At 44.5% G+C, this 22,606-nt stretch overlaps 2 protein-coding genes across 9 annotated transcripts in view; one reads left to right on the top strand and one right to left on the bottom strand.

Annotated features, from left to right (window-relative positions):
* The window catches only part of pargl (poly (ADP-ribose) glycohydrolase, like), a 28,223-nt gene extending 11,580 nt beyond the window's left edge, over positions 1-16,643 (top strand). Inside the window, exons 3-17 of the mRNA XM_014140379.2 lie at positions 3,435-3,799; positions 3,949-4,062; positions 4,202-4,294; positions 6,028-6,099; positions 6,185-6,271; positions 8,874-9,034; positions 9,152-9,231; positions 9,436-9,508; positions 9,607-9,682; positions 9,943-10,090; positions 10,170-10,248; positions 10,348-10,456; positions 10,583-10,691; positions 11,300-11,428; positions 16,102-16,643. Coding sequence (XP_013995854.2) covers positions 3,437-3,799; positions 3,949-4,062; positions 4,202-4,294; positions 6,028-6,099; positions 6,185-6,271; positions 8,874-9,034; positions 9,152-9,231; positions 9,436-9,508; positions 9,607-9,682; positions 9,943-10,090; positions 10,170-10,248; positions 10,348-10,456; positions 10,583-10,691; positions 11,300-11,428; positions 16,102-16,214 — 1,806 coding nt within the window. The 5' untranslated portion in view covers positions 3,435-3,436 and the 3' untranslated portion in view covers positions 16,215-16,643. The remainder of the gene's footprint in view (positions 1-3,434; positions 3,800-3,948; positions 4,063-4,201; positions 4,295-6,027; positions 6,100-6,184; positions 6,272-8,873; positions 9,035-9,151; positions 9,232-9,435; positions 9,509-9,606; positions 9,683-9,942; positions 10,091-10,169; positions 10,249-10,347; positions 10,457-10,582; positions 10,692-11,299; positions 11,429-16,101) is intronic.
* A 1,668-nt stretch (positions 16,644-18,311) lies between these two features.
* LOC106569142 (2-oxoglutarate dehydrogenase, mitochondrial-like) overlaps positions 18,312-22,606 on the bottom strand; it is a 49,124-nt gene continuing 44,829 nt past the window's right edge. For all 8 annotated transcript variants that reach the window (XM_045692872.1, XM_045692865.1, XM_045692858.1 and 5 more), the window contains 7 exons: positions 22,253-22,431; positions 21,966-22,037; positions 20,263-20,391; positions 20,067-20,139; positions 19,759-19,922; positions 19,500-19,654; positions 18,312-19,369 (listed from right to left, as the gene is read on the bottom strand). In XM_045692872.1, the coding sequence (XP_045548828.1) occupies positions 19,249-19,369; positions 19,500-19,654; positions 19,759-19,922; positions 20,067-20,139; positions 20,263-20,391; positions 21,966-22,037; positions 22,253-22,431 (893 nt within the window). In that variant the 3' untranslated portion in view covers positions 18,312-19,248. The remainder of the gene's footprint in view (positions 19,370-19,499; positions 19,655-19,758; positions 19,923-20,066; positions 20,140-20,262; positions 20,392-21,965; positions 22,038-22,252; positions 22,432-22,606) is intronic.

Below are 22,606 nucleotides of genomic sequence, written 5' to 3'. Positions count from 1 at the left end.
TTGTAAATGTAGCCTACACACAACTTCCTTTTTCTCAGAGTGGAAAAATAAGATCTGACCCAGATGAACCCACGTATATAACGGTTCCATCTGAGTGTAGGCCATGAGACCACAATGCACTGCAGCGCTGCAGAGCGTCATGCAAACTCCCTCTCTGTGTGGGCAGAAAGCAGGAAGTGGTGTGATTCTCAGAAACAGGTTTGGAAGTGATATACACACATCAGAATGAAAATAAATGCACAAGACATTGATAATGACTTGATTTCTGGAATAGGCTCTTTGAGGATTTTTTGTTGTTGTCTTCACCTCCAAGTCAGTCATGAGTCATCCCAGGTTTCAACATCCCTTAGGTAGAAATAAGTCAAAGAGTTAGAATCTGTCATGTACAGCTTTATTATTGAGTAAAACATTAATACACAGTAGCAGTTTTGGCTTGCTTGTAAATAATTGTTTTCCTTGATCATTTGCACAAAAAAAAACAAGTTAGACTGGCACATTCGGCTAAAAATTCATCAGCCCATCTGGCATTTGCCTGAAATGCCAGATGGCCAATCCGTGTGTGTGTGTGTGTGTGTGTGTGTGTGTGTGTGTGTGTGTGTGTGTGTGTGTGTGTGTGTGTGTGCCACATTAATTTACCACTTTATAGTGTAGGCAAGGCTAATCTCGCCAGCACTGAAGTGGTAGCGTCCACTTGAACCACAGATTTAAGAAATAACCGTTTTCCCAGCCACACCAATATTTCATTTTTAATTTTCGAACAAATAAAGGTAAATTGGAAAAACAATATAAAATCTCAATTTCAATGGGTTGAAAAATTCTAAATTCAATTTGAACGAGTAGTCGGGAAATTGAAACTAATATTCTATTTAATTTCATCAAGTGTATTATATAGGCTACATTATTATATATCGCTGAAGTTGGAGACTTTTATTTCCCTCGCCAACTTTAAACATCAGCTACCTGAGCTGCTAACCGATCACTGCAGCTGTACATAGTCCATCTGTAAATTCCCCACCCAATCTACCTACCTCATCCCCATACTGTTTTTATTTTATTTACTTTTCTGCTCTTTTGCACACCAGTATCTCTACTTGCACATCATCATATGCTCATTTATCACTCCAGTGTTAATCTGCTAAATTGTAATTGTTCGCTCCTATGGCCTATTCATTGCCTACCTCCTCATGCCTTTTGCACACACTGTATATAGACTTTCTTTTTTCTACTGTATCATTGACTTGTTTATTGTGTTATTGGCTTGTTTATTGTTTACTCCATGTGTAACTCTGTGTTGTTGTCTGTGTCACACTGCTTTGCTTTATCTTGGCCAGGTCGCAGTTGTAAATGAGAACTTGTTCTCAACTAGCCTACCTGGTTAAATAAAGGTGAAATACATTATTTTTTTAAGTATTAGACCATTTGACTGATACACGGAACTGAGTGCTATCTTCTGACGGTAATATTCATCAAAGTGTCAATGTGACAACATGATTATATAGATTAGTCTGCGTTCATTTTGGTGTTATTTCAAAGACAAACAAACTAAATGGTCCATTTTCGTGGAACAGTTTAATTTCAATAATAACATTTTAGTTTTTCAAAATCATTGTCTCGTGGTTAATCATAAAAATCTGAAGGAAAATTATAAAAATCTAAAAGTTAAAATTCATCAAGAGCATTTGCCTCTGCCATATGGACACATTGATACATTGTGGTCCATTGGTGGCTAAAGAAATGAGAGCATGGAAGGCCATTGCAGCAGTAGGCCTATAACTTCCATCATCAAATAAGTAAAAGGCCTAAAGTGGACAAATAAAAACAGTAGAAAATATGATAAATTCTGGTTCTTTCAATCACATTCATCTCTCTTCTCTGCCTGTCTGCCTCCCTTTCTATCTGTTTTGATTTGAGCTATTGCTAGTGAAGTTCAACATTGCATCAAATCATCACATTGTATCAACTAGGCTATTCCGGGCCCTCAAAGTTTCCTGCGCCAGTGAGCTCAGAACAGAAAGCTGTTTTGTATGGCGTTTCCACTGGATATATGAATATCAGATCATGATATTTTGCTCTATCACACCGAGGCTTGGTGATTATCGAGGCTGGGCGTGTTGGAAAGATTTTTCAAATACTGAGGAACTATCATTTGCACTGGATATTAAAAAAACAGACTTTGTTGACTTACGTGAGGCGTAGAAAAAAAATTGGGGTGTACGGTGCATTCTGAAAGTATTCAGACCCTTGACTTTTTCAACATTTTGTTACGTTACATCCTTATTCTAAAATGGATTGAATTGTTTGTTTTCCACATCAATCTACACACAATACCCCATAATGACAAAGAAAAAACTGGTTTGTAGAAATGTTAGTTTCTCCCATTCTTCTCTGCAGATCTTCTCAAGCTCTGTCAGGTTGGATGGGGATAGTCGCTGCACAGCTATTTTCAGGTCTCTCCAGAGATGCTTGAGCGTGTTCAAAGTGCGGGCTCTGGCTGGGCCACTCGAGGACATTGAGACTTGTCCCGAAGCCACTCCTGCGTTGTCTAGGCTATGTTCTTAGGGTGGTTGTCCTGTTGGAAGGTGAACCTTTGACCCAGTCTGAGGTCCTGAGCGCTCTGGAGCAGGTTTTGATCAAGATCGCTTTGTACTTTGCTCCATTCATCTTTCCCTTAATCCTGACTAGTCTCCCAGTCCCTGCCGCTGAAAAACATCCCCACAGCGTGATGCTGCCACCACCATGCTTCACTGTAGGTATGGTGCCAGGTTTCCTCCAGATGTGACGCATAATTCAACAGAAAAATTGTTTAATATTTTGTATTTTTTTTGCTATAGCACAAATTCTTGCTGTTTTTTTTATTTTTATTGCTGCACCCCCAGCACCCCTACATCTTGAGGCTATGAGAAAGTGCAGTTGTCTTTACATGTAGGTCTGATATCTGATTGGAGGTTCACTTTGCAGTAATGCCATTGGTCAACAACTTAGATGTTGAATCCAAACAACTCAGATGTTATAAAATGGTCTCAGATTTCATTGTCCTTTATCGTTGTTCCTGACCAGCTGTGGTGAGATTCACTCACTCACACTCTCTCTCTCTCTCTCTCTTATCCCTCTCTCTCTGTCTCCTCCCCCTTGTATGCCTTGTATGTAAATCCGTTCATTTTATAATGCTAATTAAATATTTGCTTTTGATATAGACAATTCTTAGTCCTTTCTTGATAACCTATTACTGTAACTCAACTGTGGTCCTGCTGGCAAATTGCAACATCATATTTATGGAGTCAGATAAACATTTTAGTAGACTTTTCATACAAATGACATAGTCTTATCATAGGTCACATGTGAGGTATATTTAATATAACCTGTATGTTGATATGATATATATCACTCAGGAGCAGACAGTATAAGCCTACTCCTGTCTCTCTGTCTATCTCCAGGTATGGCCGATCGTAACAACAGTTCCCAAATGAAAGCTGCCCTGCAGCAAGACGACGACATGCAGAACAGGGATCAGGCAGTTAAACGCCACCCAAACGGAGAGGTCCTTGCTGGAAACCTGGTCGACATTGACAAAACTCTGGTCACCAAATCACTGCACAGAGACAGTGAGAGAGAACGGGATGGAGAAAGGGAGAAAGAGGGGGAGGGAAAGGCGGGTGGAGGAGGGGACGCAAATGGAGGGAGGGATAGAGAAAGGAAAAGAGACACGGAGGGAGCGAGGGGTGAGAAGGAGAAGAGGTCGTGCTGCTCTCAGAAGCTGGAGCAGCTGTCCTTCAGCAGAACTCACAACGTCCTCATAGATGTAAGAGAGAGAATTAAACCAGTGCAGATCAATAAAAAAGCTTGCATCTAAAGTGACTGAGAGTGAACTGGAACGTTTACACACAAAAAAATGACTAAAAGGAGTGTCTCTCACTGTTCATTCATGTCTCTGTCTACCTCCCTATTCAGGTGAATGAGTTCCACCATAAAAGGACATTGAAACCTCATTCTGGACATCATGTGTGGCACAGTGACTTTGTTAAGATGCCCTGCTCACCAGAAAGCCTCATCAAGACTGGATGGGTGGGTTCATGGATTCATTCATTTACTGATGATTGATACATTATTTGTCAATTGATTGGTTCATTGAACATTTGGTTGATTGATTTATGTTTGTTGGCTAATTTGTTGATTGGTCTGTTGGTTGATTGACTTTTCCCAGGTAATCAGCTCTGAGCAAAGTCGGTGGGAGGTGGTCTCTAAACAGCTGGAGAGTCTGGCCAAGAAGACCACTGCATCAGTGGGTGACGTAGAGGTACGACACACACACACACCTCTATTATCCTAACATTTCCTAACATGCCTCCATCATCCTAACATTTCCTAACATGCCTCTATTATCCTAACATTTCCTAACATGCCTCTATTATCCTAACATTTCCTAACACGCCTCTATTATCCTAACATTTCCTAACATGCCTCCATCATCCTAACATTTCCTAACATGCCTCCATCATCCTAACATTTCCTAACATGCCTCCATCATCCTAACATTTCCTAACATGCCTCTATTTTCCTAACATTTCCTAACATGCCGCCATCATCCTAACATTTCCTAACATGCCGCCATCATCCTAACATTTCCTAACATGCCGCCATCATCCTAACATTTCCTAACATGCCGCCATCATCCTAACATTTCCTAACATGCCTCTATTATCCTAACATTTCCTAACACGCCTCTATTATCCTAACATTTCCTAACATGCCTCCATCATCCTAACATTTACTAGCATGCCTCTATTATCCTAACATTTCCTAACATGCCTCTATTATCCTAATATTTCCTAACATGCCTCTATTATCCTAACATTTCCTAACATGCCTCCATCATCCTAACATTTCCTAACATGCCTTTATCATCCTAACATTTCCTAACATGCCTCCATCATCCTAACATTTCCTAACATGCCTCCATCATCCTAACATTTCCTAACATGCCTCCATCATCCTAACATTTCCTAACATGCCTCTATTATCCTAACATTTCCTAACATGCCTCTATTTTCCTAACATTTCCTAACATGCCTCTATTTTCCTAACATTTCCTAACATTCCTCTATTTTCCTAACATTTCCTAACATGCCTCTATTTTCCTAACATTTCCTAACATGCCTCTATTTTCCTAACATTTCCTAACATGCCGCCATCATCCTAACATTTCCTAACATGCCGCCATCATCCTAACATTTCCTAACATGCCGCCATCATCCTAACATTTCCTAACATGCCGCCATCATCCTAACATTTCCTAACATGCCGCCATCATCCTAACATTTCCTAACATGCCGCCATCATCCTAACATTTCCTAACATGCCGCCATCATCCTAACATTTCCTAACACGCCTCTATTATCCTAACATTTCCTAACACGCCTCTATTATCCTAACATTTCCTAACACGCCTCTATTATCCTAACATTTCCTAACACGCCTCTATTATCCTAACATTTCCTAACACGCCTCTATTATCCTAACATTTCCTAACACGCCTCTATTATCCTAACATTTCCTAACACGCCTCTATTATCCTAACATTTCCTAACATGCCTCTATTATCCTAACATTTCCTAACATGCCTCCATCATCCTAACATTTCCTAACACGCCTCTATCATCCTAACATTTCCTAACATGCCTCCATCATCCTAACATGCCTCCATCATCCTAACATTTCCTAACATGCCTCCATCATCCTAACATTTCCTAACATGCCTCCATCATCCTAACATTTCCTAACACGCCTCTATTATCCTAACATTTCCTAACACGCCTCTATTATCCTAACATTTCCTAGCACGCTTCTATTATCCTAACATTTCCTAACATGCCTCCATCATCCTAACATTTCCTAACACGCCTCTATTATCCTAACATTTCCTAACACGACTCCTCATGTTAACCTGGGTTTGGGGTAACAGTTAAGGTAGGGGTTAGCATGTTTGACCAGTACTGTTTAACTATGATCTACATGTTTCTCTCCACTTAGAAAGCCATAAAGAAATACAACCCAAAGTATGAAGCTCAATGGTCCTTTGATGCCCTGCATACCTTTGTTAAGGTCAGTTACCACTTCACTGTGAATGTCAACTCTCTCTAAATGTGTTATGTAGAATTACATATATTCTCCTTTCCCTCTCCTCTAGAAATCACCCAAAGAAGAGAAATACTACATGTCTGTTTTTCCTAAGATAGCAAAGCTGGCCTCCAGCCTGCCTCACTATATCAAGAAGGTAACAACATAGGAACTGCATTATGTACACTATGTAGGGTACAGAGGTAGTGTAGTGTGGCAGACCAGGGGGTTTGGTCAAGACGTTTACACAGATCAGACAGAGTAGGATTAGCTCGGTTTCAAGGGTGTTTATTTAAATAATAAATCAAAAAAGAAAAGGATAGGTCTCCCCCATGAGACCCTCTCCGGGATACCGTCTTCTGGGCTCCGGGTTTTGCTGTATCCTGACCGGATCAATACTGCACTCACTCCTGTTACCTCTGTAACCGTTCCCAACTATACGGGAGTCCTTTCTTCCCCCACTCTCCCTGTGTGCTGCCCTTCTGGCAGCTTTATGGGCCTTGCACAGCTGGTGAGCAATCAGCCCCAATTAGTCCTGGCCGGAGAACCCGTCGAGACCTGGCACATCCAGCAGATGGAGCCATCGCCTCGTGATGTATACACCGTCTGTCACCAGGCCTCAACGAGTCTTCCCCCCTCCCCCTTTAGCTCTGTCGGGGAGGGGACTGTCATCAGTGCGACGTATGTCTCCCTTCTCAATAGGGCGTCCACATTTCCATGCTTCACCCCTGACCAGTGCACAACAGAAAAAGAGAAGCGTTGAAGGGACAAGAACCACCTGGTGACCCGATCGTTTGTCTCCTTTCCCCTGGCCATCCAGACCAGGGGAGCATGGTCCGTGACCAGGGTGAAGTGGGTACCTAACAGGTAATACTTGAGTGTCTATCACCCACTTCACTGCTAGACACTCTTTCTCAACAGTAGAGTACTTTTTTTCTCTAGGTATCAGCTTTCGGCTGATGTACATGATGGGGTGCTCCTCCCCAGCGTGTATCTGGGACAAAACGGCCCCTAGTCCCGTATCACATGCGTCCCTCTGGACCACCATTGGCACCTGGAAATCGGGCGTTACGAGAATTGGATGGGAGCACAGGACTTCCTTCAGATGGCTGAACGCCGCTTCTGTCTCGTTCGTCCATTTCACTGTTTTTGGGAGGCGGCTCTGGGTAGATCAGTCAGGGGGGAAGACTTGACCTGTGTCTTGGTGCGTGGGACGGGCCAGTCCCATACTGCCTGACCCTTCCTCTCCTGGGGCTTGACGTTCCCCCGTCCGATCATATACCCCAGGTACTCCACCTCCTCGAAATCTAGTTTGCACTTCTTGGGGTTCGCGGTCAACCCGGCTTGTCTGAGCACGTCCAGCACCGCCTGGAGGCGCATCAGGTGTTCTTCCCAACCTTGGCTGTGGATGATGATATCATCCAGATATGCCGCTGCGTACTGCTGGTGGGGTCGAAGCACTCTGTTCATCAGTCGCTGGAAGGTGGGTGGGGCTCCATGGAGACCGAACGGGAGCACCCGGTACTGATACAAACCGTCAGGTGTCGAGAACGCCGTCTTCTCCCGGGAGGAGGCTGCCAACGGTACCTGCCAATATCCTTTGGTTAAGTCGAGGTTGCTGATGTACCGGGCCTTTCCCCAATCGGCCGATCGTCCAACCTCGGCATGGGGTAGGCGTCGAATAAGCTTATGTCATTCACACCCCGGAAATCATTACAGAAGCGGAGGCTACCGTCCAGTTTGGGCACCAATATGATGGGGCTGCATCATGCACTGAGACTCTTCAATGACCCCCATCCTCAGCATAGCCTCCGCTTCTTATTTCACGGCCTTCCTTCAGGCCTCTGGAATCCAATATGGCCTCTTTCTGACCGTTTCCCCAGGCCGGGTACGGATGTGATGTTCAATGAGGGTCATGCGTCCCGGCTTCTCGGAGAACACCGCCATCTTCCGATCGACAAGCTCCCTGTGCTCTTGCTTCTAGGCCGGGTCGAGGTCCTCGTTGCTCAGGACCAGTGGGTTTCGGAAGTGGGCCTTTGGGGCAGTCATTTGACACTCCGGGCAGCTGCGACAGTAGTCTTCCACGGCCCTCATACCGGGCCAGTGGAACCGGGCGCCGATCCGTTCCCGGGTCTTCTCCATTCTCAGGTGCGCCCCCAACAGGTGGGTGTGGGCCAGCTGAAGAACGGTTCCCACATACCGTTGGGGCAGCAACAATACCTCTCGAAGTTCCACTTGTTGGCGTGACACCTGATACAAAAGGTTATTCTTGATCTGGAAATGGAGGTATCGCCAGTCACTCACCCCCGGAAGTAGCTGTCCATCCACCGCTACCACTTGGGCTGTGGCGGCTTTCAAGTTACGATCCTCCCACTGGGCCATCCCGAATTGTCCCCTCAGTTGGCCCCCCAGATGGAGCCATCGCCTCGTGATGTATACACTGTCTGTCATCAGGCCTCGACGAGTCTCCCCCTGGTGGCTGACCTGCTGTACGCCACAGTAGGTACAGAGGTAGTGTACTATGTAGGGTACAGAGGTAGTGTACTATGTAGGGTACAGAGGTAGTGTACTATGTAGGGTACAGAGGTAGTGTACTATGTAGGGTACAGAGGTAGTGTACTACGTAGTGTACTATGTAGGGTACAGATTGTAAAGGTACTGAATGTGTGTTATCTACTCAATCTGTTAAGTGTGTGTGTGTGCGTGTGCGTGTGCGTGTGCGTGCGTGCGTGCGTGCGTGCGTGCGTGCGTGTGTGTAGGCTATCCCTCTACTCCAGAAGGGCCAGACTCAGTCCATCACGTTGTCCCAGGGTCAGATAGCTTGTCTGCTGGCCAACGCCTTCTACTGCACCTTCCCCCACCGCAACTCCCCCAACCCCAGAGCAGAGTACCACAACTACCCCACCATCAACTTTAACAGGTCAGAACACACACAACAAACTCCACTGAGGACCCACACACACATAGAGACAAACACAAAGTATTCCAACTTCAACAGATGATAACATGTGACCACTCTATCTCTCTGTGTTGTCAGTCTGTTTGAAAAGTGGTCTGAGAGGAAGAGAGAGAAGCTGAGAGCCCTCCTTCATTACTTCCACACTGTCACAGACCCAGGTAAGTTACTACCACACACTACTATAGTCACTATAATGACTGGAATACAAGTACTGTAGGGTACAGAATGAGTGTATTATGTAGGTTACAGGAACCTATTTAAGACAGTCTGATGAGTGTCGATGAGGAATACCCTCTGATAATAGTTGCTGTGGGAACCAGATTTACCTGTCTGAACTTTAACCCTTGTTGTTGCCATGACAGCGACCAGGCCCAGTGGACTGGTGACCTTTGAGAGGCGCTACATCAGAGACAGAGACATGCCCAACTGGAGGAGGTACACTCGCTGCCCACTCTCTCTCACTCACTCACTCACTCACTCACTCACTCACTCCCTCACTCATATGTCCCCTCTTGTCTTTCTCTGTGTGTCAGTTGTAAGGAGACTGTTCCTAAACTCCACATCACCTCAGCAGGCTGCATAGAGGAACAGGGAGCAGGGATGCTACAGGTTGGTGACATCTACTGGCTTGTGTATGTGTGTGTAACATTGTATAAGTGTGTGTTTGTGAATTTGTGACTGTAACGCTAAGTGTGTGTGTGCGTAACACTGTGTGTTTGAGTGTGTAACGCTAAGTGTGTGTGTGTGAAAAAGTGAGTGTGTAATGCTAAGTGGGTGTGTGTGTGTTTGTGAATTTGTGAGTGTGTAACACTGTGTGTAACACTGTGTGTGTGTGTGTGTGTGTGTGTGTGTGTGTGTGTGTGTTGCAGGTGGACTTTGCCTGTAACATGATAGGAGGTGGAGTGTTGGGCTCAGGTCTGGTTCAGGAGGAGATTCTGTTCCTGATGAACCCAGAACTCATCGTATCTCGACTCTTCACTGAGAAACTAGGAGACAATGAGTGTCTCTTCATCACAGGTGTGTGTGTGTGATCACAGGTAATATCATCTCTCCTCCTCTCCCTTTCCCTCCTTCACATCTCTCTCTCTCTCTGTAGGTTCTCAACAGTTCAGTCAGTACAGTGGCTACAGCGACACTTTTAAGTGGGCAGGGCCTCACAGAGACAACATTGAGAGGTGAGATCACTCACTCACTCACTCACTCACTCACTCACTCACACACACACTCACTCACGTACCCGCTAAAATCCCTGATTGCTCTCCCTGTGTTTGCAGGGATGAGTGGCAGAGGCTACACAGGCAGATTGTGGCCATGGATGCTCTCCACTTCAGAAACCAGAGAGAACAGTACAACATGAAACAGGTCACCAGGGAACTCAACAAGGTGAGAGACAACCCTCCTCTCCTGTAGGGGCCAGATTACAGCTGATTGGTAGAATCAGGTGTGCTAGCTAGAGCAGGGCTGGAGATAAATCTGATGTCGGTGGTCTCCTGTAATATCCTCCCTCAGGCGTACTGTGGCTTTAAGGCAGATGACAACACTCACCCAGACTTCCTTCCTGACATCGCCACGGGCAACTGGGGCTGCGGAGCCTTCAATGGAGACCCCTTACTTAAAGGTACCCCTAACGGTTAACCCCTTACTTAAAGGTACCCTAACTGTTAACCCCTTACTTAAAGGTACCCCTAACTGTTGACCCCTTACTTAAAGGTACCCCTAACTATTAACCCCTTACTTAAAGGTACCCCTAACTGTTAACCCCTTACTTAAAGGTACCCCTAACTATTAACCCCTTACTTAAAGGTACCCCTAACTATTAACCCCTTACTTAAAGGTACCCCTAACTGTTAACCCCTTACTTAAAGGTACCCCTAACTGTTAACCCCTTACTTAAAGGTACTCTTAACTGTTAACCCCTTACTTAAAGGTACCCCTAACTGTTAACCCCTTACTTAAAGGTACCCCTAACTGTTAACCCCTTACTTAAAGGTACTCTTAATTGTTAACCCCTTACTTAAAGGTACCCCTAACTGTTAACCGCTGACCCTTAAGTTAAACTACCCTAACTGTTAACCCCTTACTTAAAGCTACCCCTAACTGTTGACCCTGGCTCCTAACCCCCCAAACACTAACTCAACTCTACCCACAGGATATTCCACAGAGACCCACTCTGAAAATTCACACAAAATAATACTGTGATCTGATTGGTTGTTTTTCCCCTCCCAGCTCTGATCCAGCTGATGGCTGCAGCCAGGGCCAAGAGGGGCGTGGCCTTCTTCACATTCAATAACCTCAGCTTGGAGAGAGAGCTGCAGAACATGCACCACCTACTGGTCCCACACAGAACTACAGTGGGTGAGTTAGTACATACAGAACTACAGTGGGTGAGTTAGTACACACAGAACTACAGTGGGTGAGTTAGTACACACAGAACTACAGTGGGTGAGTTAGTACACACAGAACTACAGTGGGTGAGTTAGTACACACAGAACTACAGTGGGTGAGTTAGTACACACAGAACTACAGTGGGTGAGTTAGTACACACAGAACTACAGTGGGTGAGTTAGTACACACAGAACTACAGTGGGTGAGTTAGTACACACAGAACTACAGTGGGTGAGTTAGTACACACAGAACTACAGTGGGTGAGTTAGTACACACAGAACTACAGTGGGTGAGTTAGTACACACAGAACTACAGTGGGTGAGTTAGTACACACAGAACTACAGTGGGTGAGTTAGTACACACAGAACTACAGTGGGTGAGTTACCATAGAACAGACTCAGATCTACAGTGGGTGAGTTACCATAGAACAGACTCAGATCTACAGTGGGTGAGTTACCATAGAACAGACTCAGATCTACAGTGGGTGAGTTACCATAGAACAGACTCAGATCTACAGTGGGTGAATTACCATAGAACAGACTCAGATCTACAGTGGGTGAATTACCATAGAACAGACTCAGATCTACAGTGGGTGAGTTACCATAGTACAGACTCAGATCTACAGTGGGTGAGTTACCATAGAACAGACTCAGATCTACAGTGGGTGAGTTACTATAGTAACTACACTGAACAAAAATATAAACGATACATGTAACAATTTCAAAGATTTTACTGAGTCACAGTTCATAAAATGAAATCAGTTCATTAGTCCCTAATCTATTGATTTCATATGACTGGGAATACAAATATGCATCTGTTGGTCACAGATACAATACTTAAAAAAAAAAAGTAGGGGTGTGGTATCTGGTGTGTGACTGGTGAGTATGCGGGCCATGGAAGAACGGGGACATTTTCAGCATCCAGGAATTGTGTACAGATCTTTGCGACATGGGGCCGTGCATTATCATGCTGAAACATGAGGTGATGGTGGCGGATGAATGGCACGACAACGGGCCTCAGGATTTCATCCGTGAAGGGCACACTTCTCCAGTGTGCCAGTGGCCATCGACGGTGAGCATTTGCCCACTGAAGTTGGTTACGACGCCGAACTGCAGTCAGGTCAAGACCCTGGTGAGGACGACGAGCACGCAGATGAGCTCCCCTGAGGCGGTTTCTGACAGATTGTACAGATATTCTTTGGTTGTGTAAACCCAGAGTTTCATCAGCTGTCCAGGTGGCTGTCTCAGACGATCCCGCAGGTGAAGAAGCCGGATGTGGAGGTCCTGGGCGGGCGTGGTTACATGTGGCCTGCGATATTGAGGCCGGTTGGACGTACTGCCAAATTCTGTAAAATGACGTTGAAGGCGGCTTATGGTAGAGAAATGAACATTAAGTGCTCTGGCATCAGCTCTGGTAGACATTCCTGCAGTCAGCATGCCATTAGCACGCTCCCTCAAAACTTGAGACATCTGTGGCATTGTGTTGTGTGACAAAACTGCACATTTTAGAGTGGTCTTTTATTGTCCTCAGCATAAGGTGCACCTGTGTAATGATCTTGATGTTTAATCAGCTTCTTGATATGCTACACCTGTCAGGTGAATGGATTATCTTGGCAAAGGAGAAATGCTCTCTAACAGTGATGTAAACAAATTTGTGCACAAAATTTGAGAGAACTAAGCTTTTTGTGCGTATGAAACATTTCAGGGATCTTGTATTTCAGCTCATGAAACATGGGACCAACACTTTACATGTTGCGTTTATATTTGTGTTCAGTGTATTCAAACCAAGGTGGCATTGACATGCACTACGCTTTTAAGCTCTTGATGGTTGCTAGGCTGCGCCCATTACTTCTATCCTCCTGGCAGTTGTAAACTTTGTGGCATGTCACTTCACTCATCTCTTCACATAGCCCATCACATGCACTGTTTTCTTAACCACAACATGATGGATCCATAAAGAATTACTGTGGGAATAAATATTACTGAATGACGAAAATATGGGAATAAAGTAGGATAATGCAATTGAAGGCATCAAATTGTTGCTTAATGAAACTCCAATAGCATTAGCCTACCTGTGTATGTCATCTATTTCAGCACTGTTTCGCACTGCTTTGAGACAAGCATGGAACTCTTAAGAAATCAATCAATAGCTAGGTTGCCATCCAATTGGCGACAGATTTCCTTGTGAATATTCTAAAATCCGCATAAAGGAAATATGCATATTTTCCCACCAGTGTGTTTCCACCAAATGGACTCACAACAGTGAGAATATACTTATTTGTCAAACAGCAGTCAAGCATCGATCATCATGTCACCAGAATAAAACCCTCAATATTTATTGGAAAGGAGCATCAAGCTCATCACAGTGCACTTTCACCGCACTGTGAAGTTCACCATAACTTATTTAATCTGTAGCCTAATAAACTGCATGCTTTCCTGACGAGTTGTAGTGGGAGGACCACACATGTCATCGCGTGACTCCATATTTACTTCCATAGGATGGTTATTATATCAGTATTTGCGTATAAAAGCGTTTCCACCAACATTTCTCGCATAATTAATTTAACTAGACACAAAAAGATCCCACCTTGTCTAGTGTATTCTGTTTTGTCGACATTTGGAAAGTTTACCAACAACTCTTCTGTTTCCATCAGGCCTGTCGTGACAATTGTTTTATCCAACATGTACACTACATGACCAAAAGTATGTGGACACCTGCTCGTCCCCACCTATGCTGCTATAACAGCCTCCACTCTTCTGGGAAGGCTTTCCAACAGATGTTGGAACATTGCTGTACAGACTTGCTTCCTTTCAGCCACAAGACCATTAGTTAGGTCGGGCACTGATGTTGGGCGATTAGGCCTGGCTCGCAGTTGGCGTTCCAATTTTTATTTTTTTATGTTTATTTAACCTTTATTTAACCAGGTAAGCCAGTTCAGAACAAGTTCTCATTTAAAACTGCGACCAATTCATCCCAAAGGTGTTTGATGGGGTTGAGGTCAGGGCTCTGTGCAGGCCAGTGAAGTTCTTTCACACCGATCTCGACAAACCATTTCTGTATGGACCTCGCTTTGTGCACGGGGGCATTGTCATGCTGAAACAGGAAAGGGCCTTCCCCAAACTGTTTCCAGAATGTTGGAAGCACTGAATCGTCTAGAATGTCATTGTATGTTGTAGCATTAAGATTTCCCTTCACTGGAACTAAGAAGCCTAGTCCGAACAATGAAAAACAGACCCAGACCATTATTCCTCCCCTGGCATCCGCCAAACCCAGATTAGTCCATCGGATTGCCAGGTGGTGAAGCGGGATTCATCACTCCAGAGAATGTTTCCACTGCTCCATAGTCCAATGGCGGCGAGCTTTACAGCACTCCAGCCGACGCTTGGCATTGCACATGGTGATCTTAGGCTTGTGTGCGGCTGTTCGCCCATGGAAACCCATTTCATGAAGCTCCCGACGAACGGTTCTTGTGCTGATGTTGCTTCTAGAGGCAGCTTCAGCACTCGGCAGTCCCATTCTGTGAGCTTGTGTGGCCTACCATTTTGAGGCTGAGCCGTTGTTGCTCCTAGATGTTTCCACTCCACAATAACATCAGTTACAGTTGACCGGGGCAGCTCTAGCAGGGCAGAAATTAGACAAACTGACTTGTTGGAAAGGTGGCATCCTATGAAGGTGCCACGTTGAAAGTCACTGAGCTATTCAGTAAGGCCATTCTACTGCCAATGTTTGTCTATGGAGATTGCATGGCTGGGTGGTCGATTTTATTCACCTGTCAGCTGAAATAGCAGAATCCACTAATTTGAAGGAGTGTTTACATACTTTTGTATAGTGTACTTTATGAAGATTGGATGAAAAACGGGTTATTGTCAGATTTTTCTTTTCATTGACTCTCTGTTTGGATATTGGTTAGGTTACAATTAGGCTGTGAAATGTTAGCTAAGTTGAGGTGAGGGCTGCTCGTGATCATCTTGTCTAGTTGGCTCATTTATTATCTCTGATCACAACATTTAGCCAGCATGTTATGTATCTTAATAACTGGATTATTTTGTTCTTCTCTCACAGTCGCTTAGTAGCCTAGGCCTACTCCCGACAAAAAGCCTCTGACTTGTCTTAATCAATCAGTGAGATTTTGTTTAACTGAATCTCCATCTGTAGGCTATATTTGGTTAATTCTCTGGCTGGGCAAATTAGTGTAGGTGGTAAAGCTCATCTATTCGTTTTCTCATCTATCACTGATCAGAAACATTTGGCATTCAAGAATATAGCCTAAATCAAGAGTAGGTCTATTATTTTGCTTGAGTGCATATAGGCAACTCCAAAAGCCTGAAGAGATTGTGAAATATGAACACAGGACAGTTTTTTTTATATAGATTGCTATTATTTTCTATTGATGTGATGAAGATTCTCTCAATGTAAGACCCTGCACCCTGTCAAAGCGGACTTAGGGTAGAAAAGAGATCAAACGTGGATTAAAAAAACATGGGCTTGCCTTGGGCTCTGTTTTTTTTATATGACAGCGGTTCCACACGTTGCCGTGATGCAAAAAAGTCCTCCTTCCCTTCACTGTGTTTAGTCAAACCTCATATCCTCCTAGTGGCCGTGTAAATCAAGTTTGATTGATTGATTCCTCTCCCCTGTTTCAGGTGAGCTGTATGAGTTGCTGGTTGACTACTGTGCTGTGACACAGTTGGCTCACACACATGTGGACCTGTTTGATTGGATCAGGAATACCCTGAAACACAGGAGTCAGCTGTGAGGACACATCTCCATACTCTAAAGGAGCTTCCTTTCCTTGTCTCCTTTCCTTTTTTCACATTATTGAGATGCACCCCAGAGAGAGGCTCTATGAATGATCAGTGGATAGAAACATGGTACAATTCCAAGTAATGGTTGATTATGAATGTGTTTGTCTTTCACTGTTACACTCTTACTAAATCAAACTGATACATTTGTAACTACTGCATACTGAACTATTTAGAAAACTACTAAATATGATGATATAAAAAAGCTAATGAAATGATGTCAGCAAAATCAGGGGTCCTGCTTTTTGATTTCTCCCTTGATGATAGCCAACAACTTAACCAGCACCAGACACTATGTATATATACATGCAGTGTACTGTAAAATACTCAAAAATTATAATTTTTTCTTTAAACATTTTGAATAAATTCCTCTTTATAATCTAGTGACTTCACTGTTTGTTTATTGGTAAAATGCGTATTGTGGCTGACAGACATGCGCCAGTGGCGGCTGGTGGGAGGAGCTATAGGAGGACTGGCTCATTGCAATGGCTGGAACGGTGTAAATGGAACGGTATCAAACACATCAAACATATGGAAAACACTTTTGACTATTCCATTCCAGTCATTACAGTGAGCCAGTCCTCCTATTGCTCCTCCTACCGGTCTCCACTGATGCACACGTCTCTCTCTTAGTTCTCTGTCTCTCTTTCTGTCTCGCTCACACACACACACACACACACACACACACACACACACACACACACCCTTTGGCAGAACCAGGAAGTCCGTCCCACAAACTCTCTTCTGAGGAAACGAAACTGATCTGAGTCTCTCTGTCGTCTGTCTGTGTGAGAGTGAACAACAACAGTCTAAATGGCTCAGCAGGGAGTTCTGCTGGAGAAAGACCAGTTCTGTTGTTCTGTCTGTCTGGATCTACTGAAGGAGCCGGTGGCTATTCCCTGTGGACACAGTTACTGTAGAAGCTGTATTGAGGGCTACTGGGATCAGGATGACCAGGGCATCTACAGCTGTCCTCAGTGCAATCAGACCTTCACTCCAAGGCCTACTCTGAGGAAAAACAACATGTTGGCTGAGGTGGTGGAGACACTGAAGAAGACAGGACTCCAGGCTGCTCCCCCTGCTCTGTGCTATGCTGGACCTGGAGATGTGGCGTGTGATTACTGCACTGGGACCAGAAAGCAGAAAGCCCTCATGTCCTGTCTGGTGTGATCTTACTGTGAGACTCACCTCCAACCTCACTCCTGGACTAAAGAAACACAAGCTGGTCAACCGTGTGCTGTGGTGACTGGTAACAATTAAGAACATAGTCCAGGAGAGAGAGAAGGTGCTGAAGGAGCTCCAACAGGCTGTGGAGTCTCTTAAGGTGAGTATTATTATTATTATTATTATTATTATTATTGACCAGAAGAGATGCACCATTTCACTTGAGAGAGAGAGAGACTCCAGTCCCACTGTAGGGAACAGGCTGTCTGGGTTCCAAGTTAGAGAGGAAATAGACTGATTAACATGGAGCCTTCTATCCTCTCTTTCTCCCTCTCTCCTAACAGCGTTCTGCAGATGCAGCCGTGGAGGACAGTGATCAGATCTTTACTGAGCTGATCCGCTCCATGGAGGAAAGGCGCTCCGAGGTGAAGGAGCTGATCAGAGCCCAGGAGAAGGCTGAAGTGAGTCGAGCTGAAGGACTCCTGGAGCAACTGGAGCAGGAGATAGTTGAGCTGAGGAGGAGAGATGCTGAGCTGGAGCAGCTCTCACACACAGAGGATCACATCCATTTCCTTCAGGTGACTATACTGTCTTGTTACATTATGAAATGTAATATCTTATTACAGGTTACACTGACTTAGAGCTAGAAGTGACCCTTCTTATAATCCAGTAATGATGTCACTCTTTGTTTATTGGTAAACTAAACTGAGCATTGTGGATCCCTGTATTGTGGCTGAGTGCTGACACACACAAGATATGTTATTAATAATATCAAATATTACATTAGATTCCTGAAAAGCATTCTCAGGCCCTCACGTTGAAAACAGACAATGTCATGTCTTTGTTGAATTAATCAATTATAAAAGGACAAACATAAAACACTATACTAAAATAAATAAATCCTTTATTTAGTCCCAAAGAGCTCCCCACCAGACCAGTAGACATTTTCACCTCGTCTCTTCATAAGTTACTACTGTATCTTATACAATGTTTGATATAATATAGTAGTATAATAATGTAATGTAATACTCAAGTAATCTCTTAACAGTTTGTTTACATTTGGCACAGGAGGTGGAAGAGAGGGAGGAGAAGAGAGGAGGAGAGTGATTGGTAAAGAGGAGGGGATGAGAGAGGATGAGTGGGGAGAATAAAGGAAGGCGGGTGAAAAGACAGATGAAGAGAGGGATGGAGAAGAGAGAGAGGAAAATGGAGGGTATTTGTATGGTTGATAAAATGGGTCCATTGTTTGTCAGACTCCATGGACATTTCCCCCATGATTCAACAATTGAAGAGGACCTATGGTCAGGCAGTGTGCGTATCGCAGGAAGTCTTCCATAGCAGACAGTTCATAGAAATAATCCAGAGACATGAGGGTTCAGAGGAAGTATGTTAAGGTGATCCAGTGTATGCTGGTTTAGGGATAAGGGTAGGGGTTAGGGTGTAGTGTTTAAGTGAGCTAAAACTCAAATGTATGCATCCAGGTGAAAACCTGACTAAAAAGCGGTGTAACTTCAGCAGAATGAGGTAAGGGTGGGGTGTAGCCCAGGGTCTAGGGGTTAGGATATCAGTGTGCTAAGACTTTCAAGTGTATGCATCCAGTTAAAAAGCGTATAACTCCAGCAGGTAGAGTGGAGTGTAAGCCTAGGGTATAAGAGGACATTGGGTGTAGGGTATCAGTCTTCTAAGACTTTCAAGTGTAAGTGTCCAGGTTAAAAGCTGTGTCTAGGAAGTGTTGTAACTCCACCAGGTGAGGTAAGGTTAAGGTGTAGGGTATAGGGGTTAGGGTTTACAAGTTTAGGGGTTAGGGTGTAGTGTATAAGTGTGTTAGGACTGTTCAGTAAATGCGTCCAGGTTAAACGCTGTATCTAGGAAGCGTTGTAATTCCACCAGGTGAGCTGCTTTGTTCCCCGTAGCTGGAGCTGCTGCTGGCCCACGACCAGCATACCTACACATACACACAAAAGAATGAAGCACACAATTCATACAAAACACAAGTCTATTCCCCCTGCGTTTCATCAAATCATTCAATGATCTCTTTCCCAGAGCAGGTATGAGTGAAGGAGGGTGGGTTGTACCAAACGGGGCGGGTGCGGTCAACGGTGGTTCGTAGGCGGGGTTTGACGTAGTCATAGTAACCCTGGTTCTTGTGTTCTTCCTGGCACCATACCAGGTCAGCGTTAGGATAACGATCTGTCTCCACTTTCACCTGGTCAAACGGAAATGGAGAGAGCTGGAGGAAGAGAGAGGGATGGAGAGAGAAGTGAGATTGTGTGTGTGTGTGTGTGTGTGTGTGTGTGTGTGTGTGTGTGTGTGTGTGTGTGTGTGTGTGTGTACCTGCTCTATGCGTGTAATGGCCACAGTATCATCATTGCCTCTGTTGTTGCGTTCTCGGGTCAGTTCATAGTAGACCTTCCCAGTACAGAACACAATCCTCTTCACCCCCTCTGGCTTCTCACACACAGGGCCACTGTCTGGGATCAGACGCTGGAAGTGGGTACCTGAAACACACACACGTCAGAGACACTGTGGCTCTTTCTCAAATCATCTTTCCTTGAGTCCTCACATCCTCTCTCCTCGCCTCCTCAAAACCCAATGAGCCTCACTCATCTCCCACTCTCTCCCTCCATCCTTCCATCTCTCACCTGGCAGCATGTCATCAAAGCTGGACTTGGCCTCTGGGTGGCGCAGCAGAGACTTGGGGGTAAAGACTATCAGCTGGAGGACAGAGAGAATCAATAAAAAGAGGAGAGGTTAGTGAGAGAGCAATATTGGTATGAAGTGTCTGTGTACAAAGTATGTGAAGCAGAGTGTGCGTGCGTGCGTGCGTCTGACACTCACAGGCTTCCTGAAGGGCTGTAGTATTTGTCTACGGAGGACGTGGAAGTAGTTAGCTGGAGTAGAGCAGTTGACTATGATCCAGTTACAGTCATACAGCTGACGCACTGCAAACTCCTCAGCAGAGAATATCTATAGACGGGACAGGTCATAAACACACAAGTTTAGAGACACCCTCTCTCTCACTGTCTCTGACATACACACAGGGGCGGAAATTCCGGGGGGTAACGGGGGACACACGACCCCCCCATCCTGGGAAAAATATGATTTGTCCCCCCCAATATATCACTGAAACATAACTATGTAATTTAAATAATATTAATAATACGCAATGAAAGCAATTGTGCTGATTATAGACACTTAATAGCGCGTTTTTAAGTTTCAAAAGATTGCAACCCCCCCACCCTTTGCCTCACAATGGTTTGATCCACTGCCAGTTCCTTAGCTTGCTACGTAACTGACGTGAGGTTAATCCAGTCAATCGCGCACACACACTAGCTGAATATGCAGAGCTAGCGCGCAAATATTAACGATTAAGCTAGCTAGTACCTATTCCATTTATGTGGCGTCGTCAAAGATGGAATCAGCATGCAGATGATGTAAGTTAGTGCTTCAAAGTCCCTGTGATAAGGTTAGCGATAAACTGAAATCCAAACTGAACAGAACTACACTCTCTTCTACCATTGTCTTAAATATATTTAATGGTCTCGTTGCAAAAGCTAAATTGTCGCAAGTGAACTTTTATATATTTATTTTATTTCACCTTTATTTAACACAGGTAGCAAAGATTATAGCAAACACCACTGAAACTGAATTGGTGCTCGCTAGCTTTGCAAATTCAGCTATTGTTGGAAGCCAGCCAATATGAAACAAACTATTAAAATTACAAAAGGTTGCAGCATATGTTGTGTAAATGGTGAACTCATACAGCTGTCAACTCTTGTCATTTTAATCCGTTTCACATTTGCTAGCTACCTTTTAGATCGAAGCCCAAATAGAATGATTGAAGATGATAGAAGCCCATCTCCTACTGTAAATAACCTACACACTGTGTGTGTAGCCAGCCAGCCAGCCAGGTAGAAAAATGGCAGAAAAATAAAAGACGGACATCAGAGTATTTTTCAATACACCAAAACGCATAGTAAGAACCCTAGTAGCCTAATATCTCAAAGACTAGTTGATAAAATGTTCATAAGAAAGAAATGAAATTCTAATGGAAATGCTTCACAATGATGTCATTAGGCAGAGCAGGCAACAGATGGCACACAGACAGCAGAGTTGGGGACAGATATGCAGGGACAGACTGGCAGAGACAGGGAGTCTCAGGTAAGTTTGTTGAGTCTTTGTTTGGCAACATTATGAAAGGTTCTCAATTTTTTTTACTTGTAAAATAGGAACATAATTGGAAAATGCCATGGATACCCCCACTCTCAACTTAAACTGGTGACTGAACTAAGATTTGTTAAAGGCAATGGTATTGCTGTTGTGATTAGTTGTGTAGTTTTGGGTACCGGTAGTTAGGAGTACGGCAAACACCTTATTTCTTTGGTTCCTCAATATACATTTACCATATTACAATGTAGGCTATGTTTTACAGCACTACTTTTGGTGTCCCCCTCAGGAATTGCTCTTGAGAAAATGTCATGTAATTGTCCCCTCCAAAGGTGATATCAGATTTTCGCCAATGCATACACATACACACTTACAGGGTAGGTATCCGGGTCTTCGTTACACATCTGCAGGAACCTCTCTGGTCGGGCCGAGGAGTGCTCTGGTCCCTGAGTGAAGAATCATGGGATATGTCGTTTATCGTCTATTTGTGTCAACAGATTTTTTTCCCAAACGGACACCGACATTTAGAGAGACAGAGATAAAGCGATAGGAGCTGCAGTACTATTCCGTTCTCAGTGACTATGGCAGACAGGCTGACAGACAGACAGGCAGGCTGACAGACAGGCAGACAGACAACGAGCCCATATCTAGTAGTCCCTACCATTCCCTCCATGCCGTGGGGCAGCAGCAGGACTATTCCGTTCTGTCTGACCCACTTGGCCTGTCCTGGGCAGATGAACTGGTCTATAATACACTGGGCTGTGTTGTGGAAGTCTCCAAACTGGGCCTCCCATAGAACCAATGCATTGGGACTGGCCATAGCAAAACCCAGCTCAAATCCTAGAGATAAAGGGAGAGAGAGGGGCAGAGTCAGAGAGAGAGGGGCAGAGTCAGAGAGAGAGGGGGCAGAGTCAGAGAGAGAGAGGGGCAGAGTCAGAGAGAGAGGGGCAGAGTCAGAGAGAGAGGGGAAGAGTCAGAGAGAGAGAGAGGGGCAGAGTCAGAGAGAGAGAGGGGC

Source organism: Salmo salar, chromosome ssa01 (genome assembly GCF_905237065.1).
Source record: "Salmo salar chromosome ssa01, Ssal_v3.1, whole genome shotgun sequence".
Taxonomy (NCBI): domain Eukaryota; kingdom Metazoa; phylum Chordata; class Actinopteri; order Salmoniformes; family Salmonidae; genus Salmo; species Salmo salar.
This window is presented reverse-complemented; position numbering and strand designations above follow the sequence as displayed.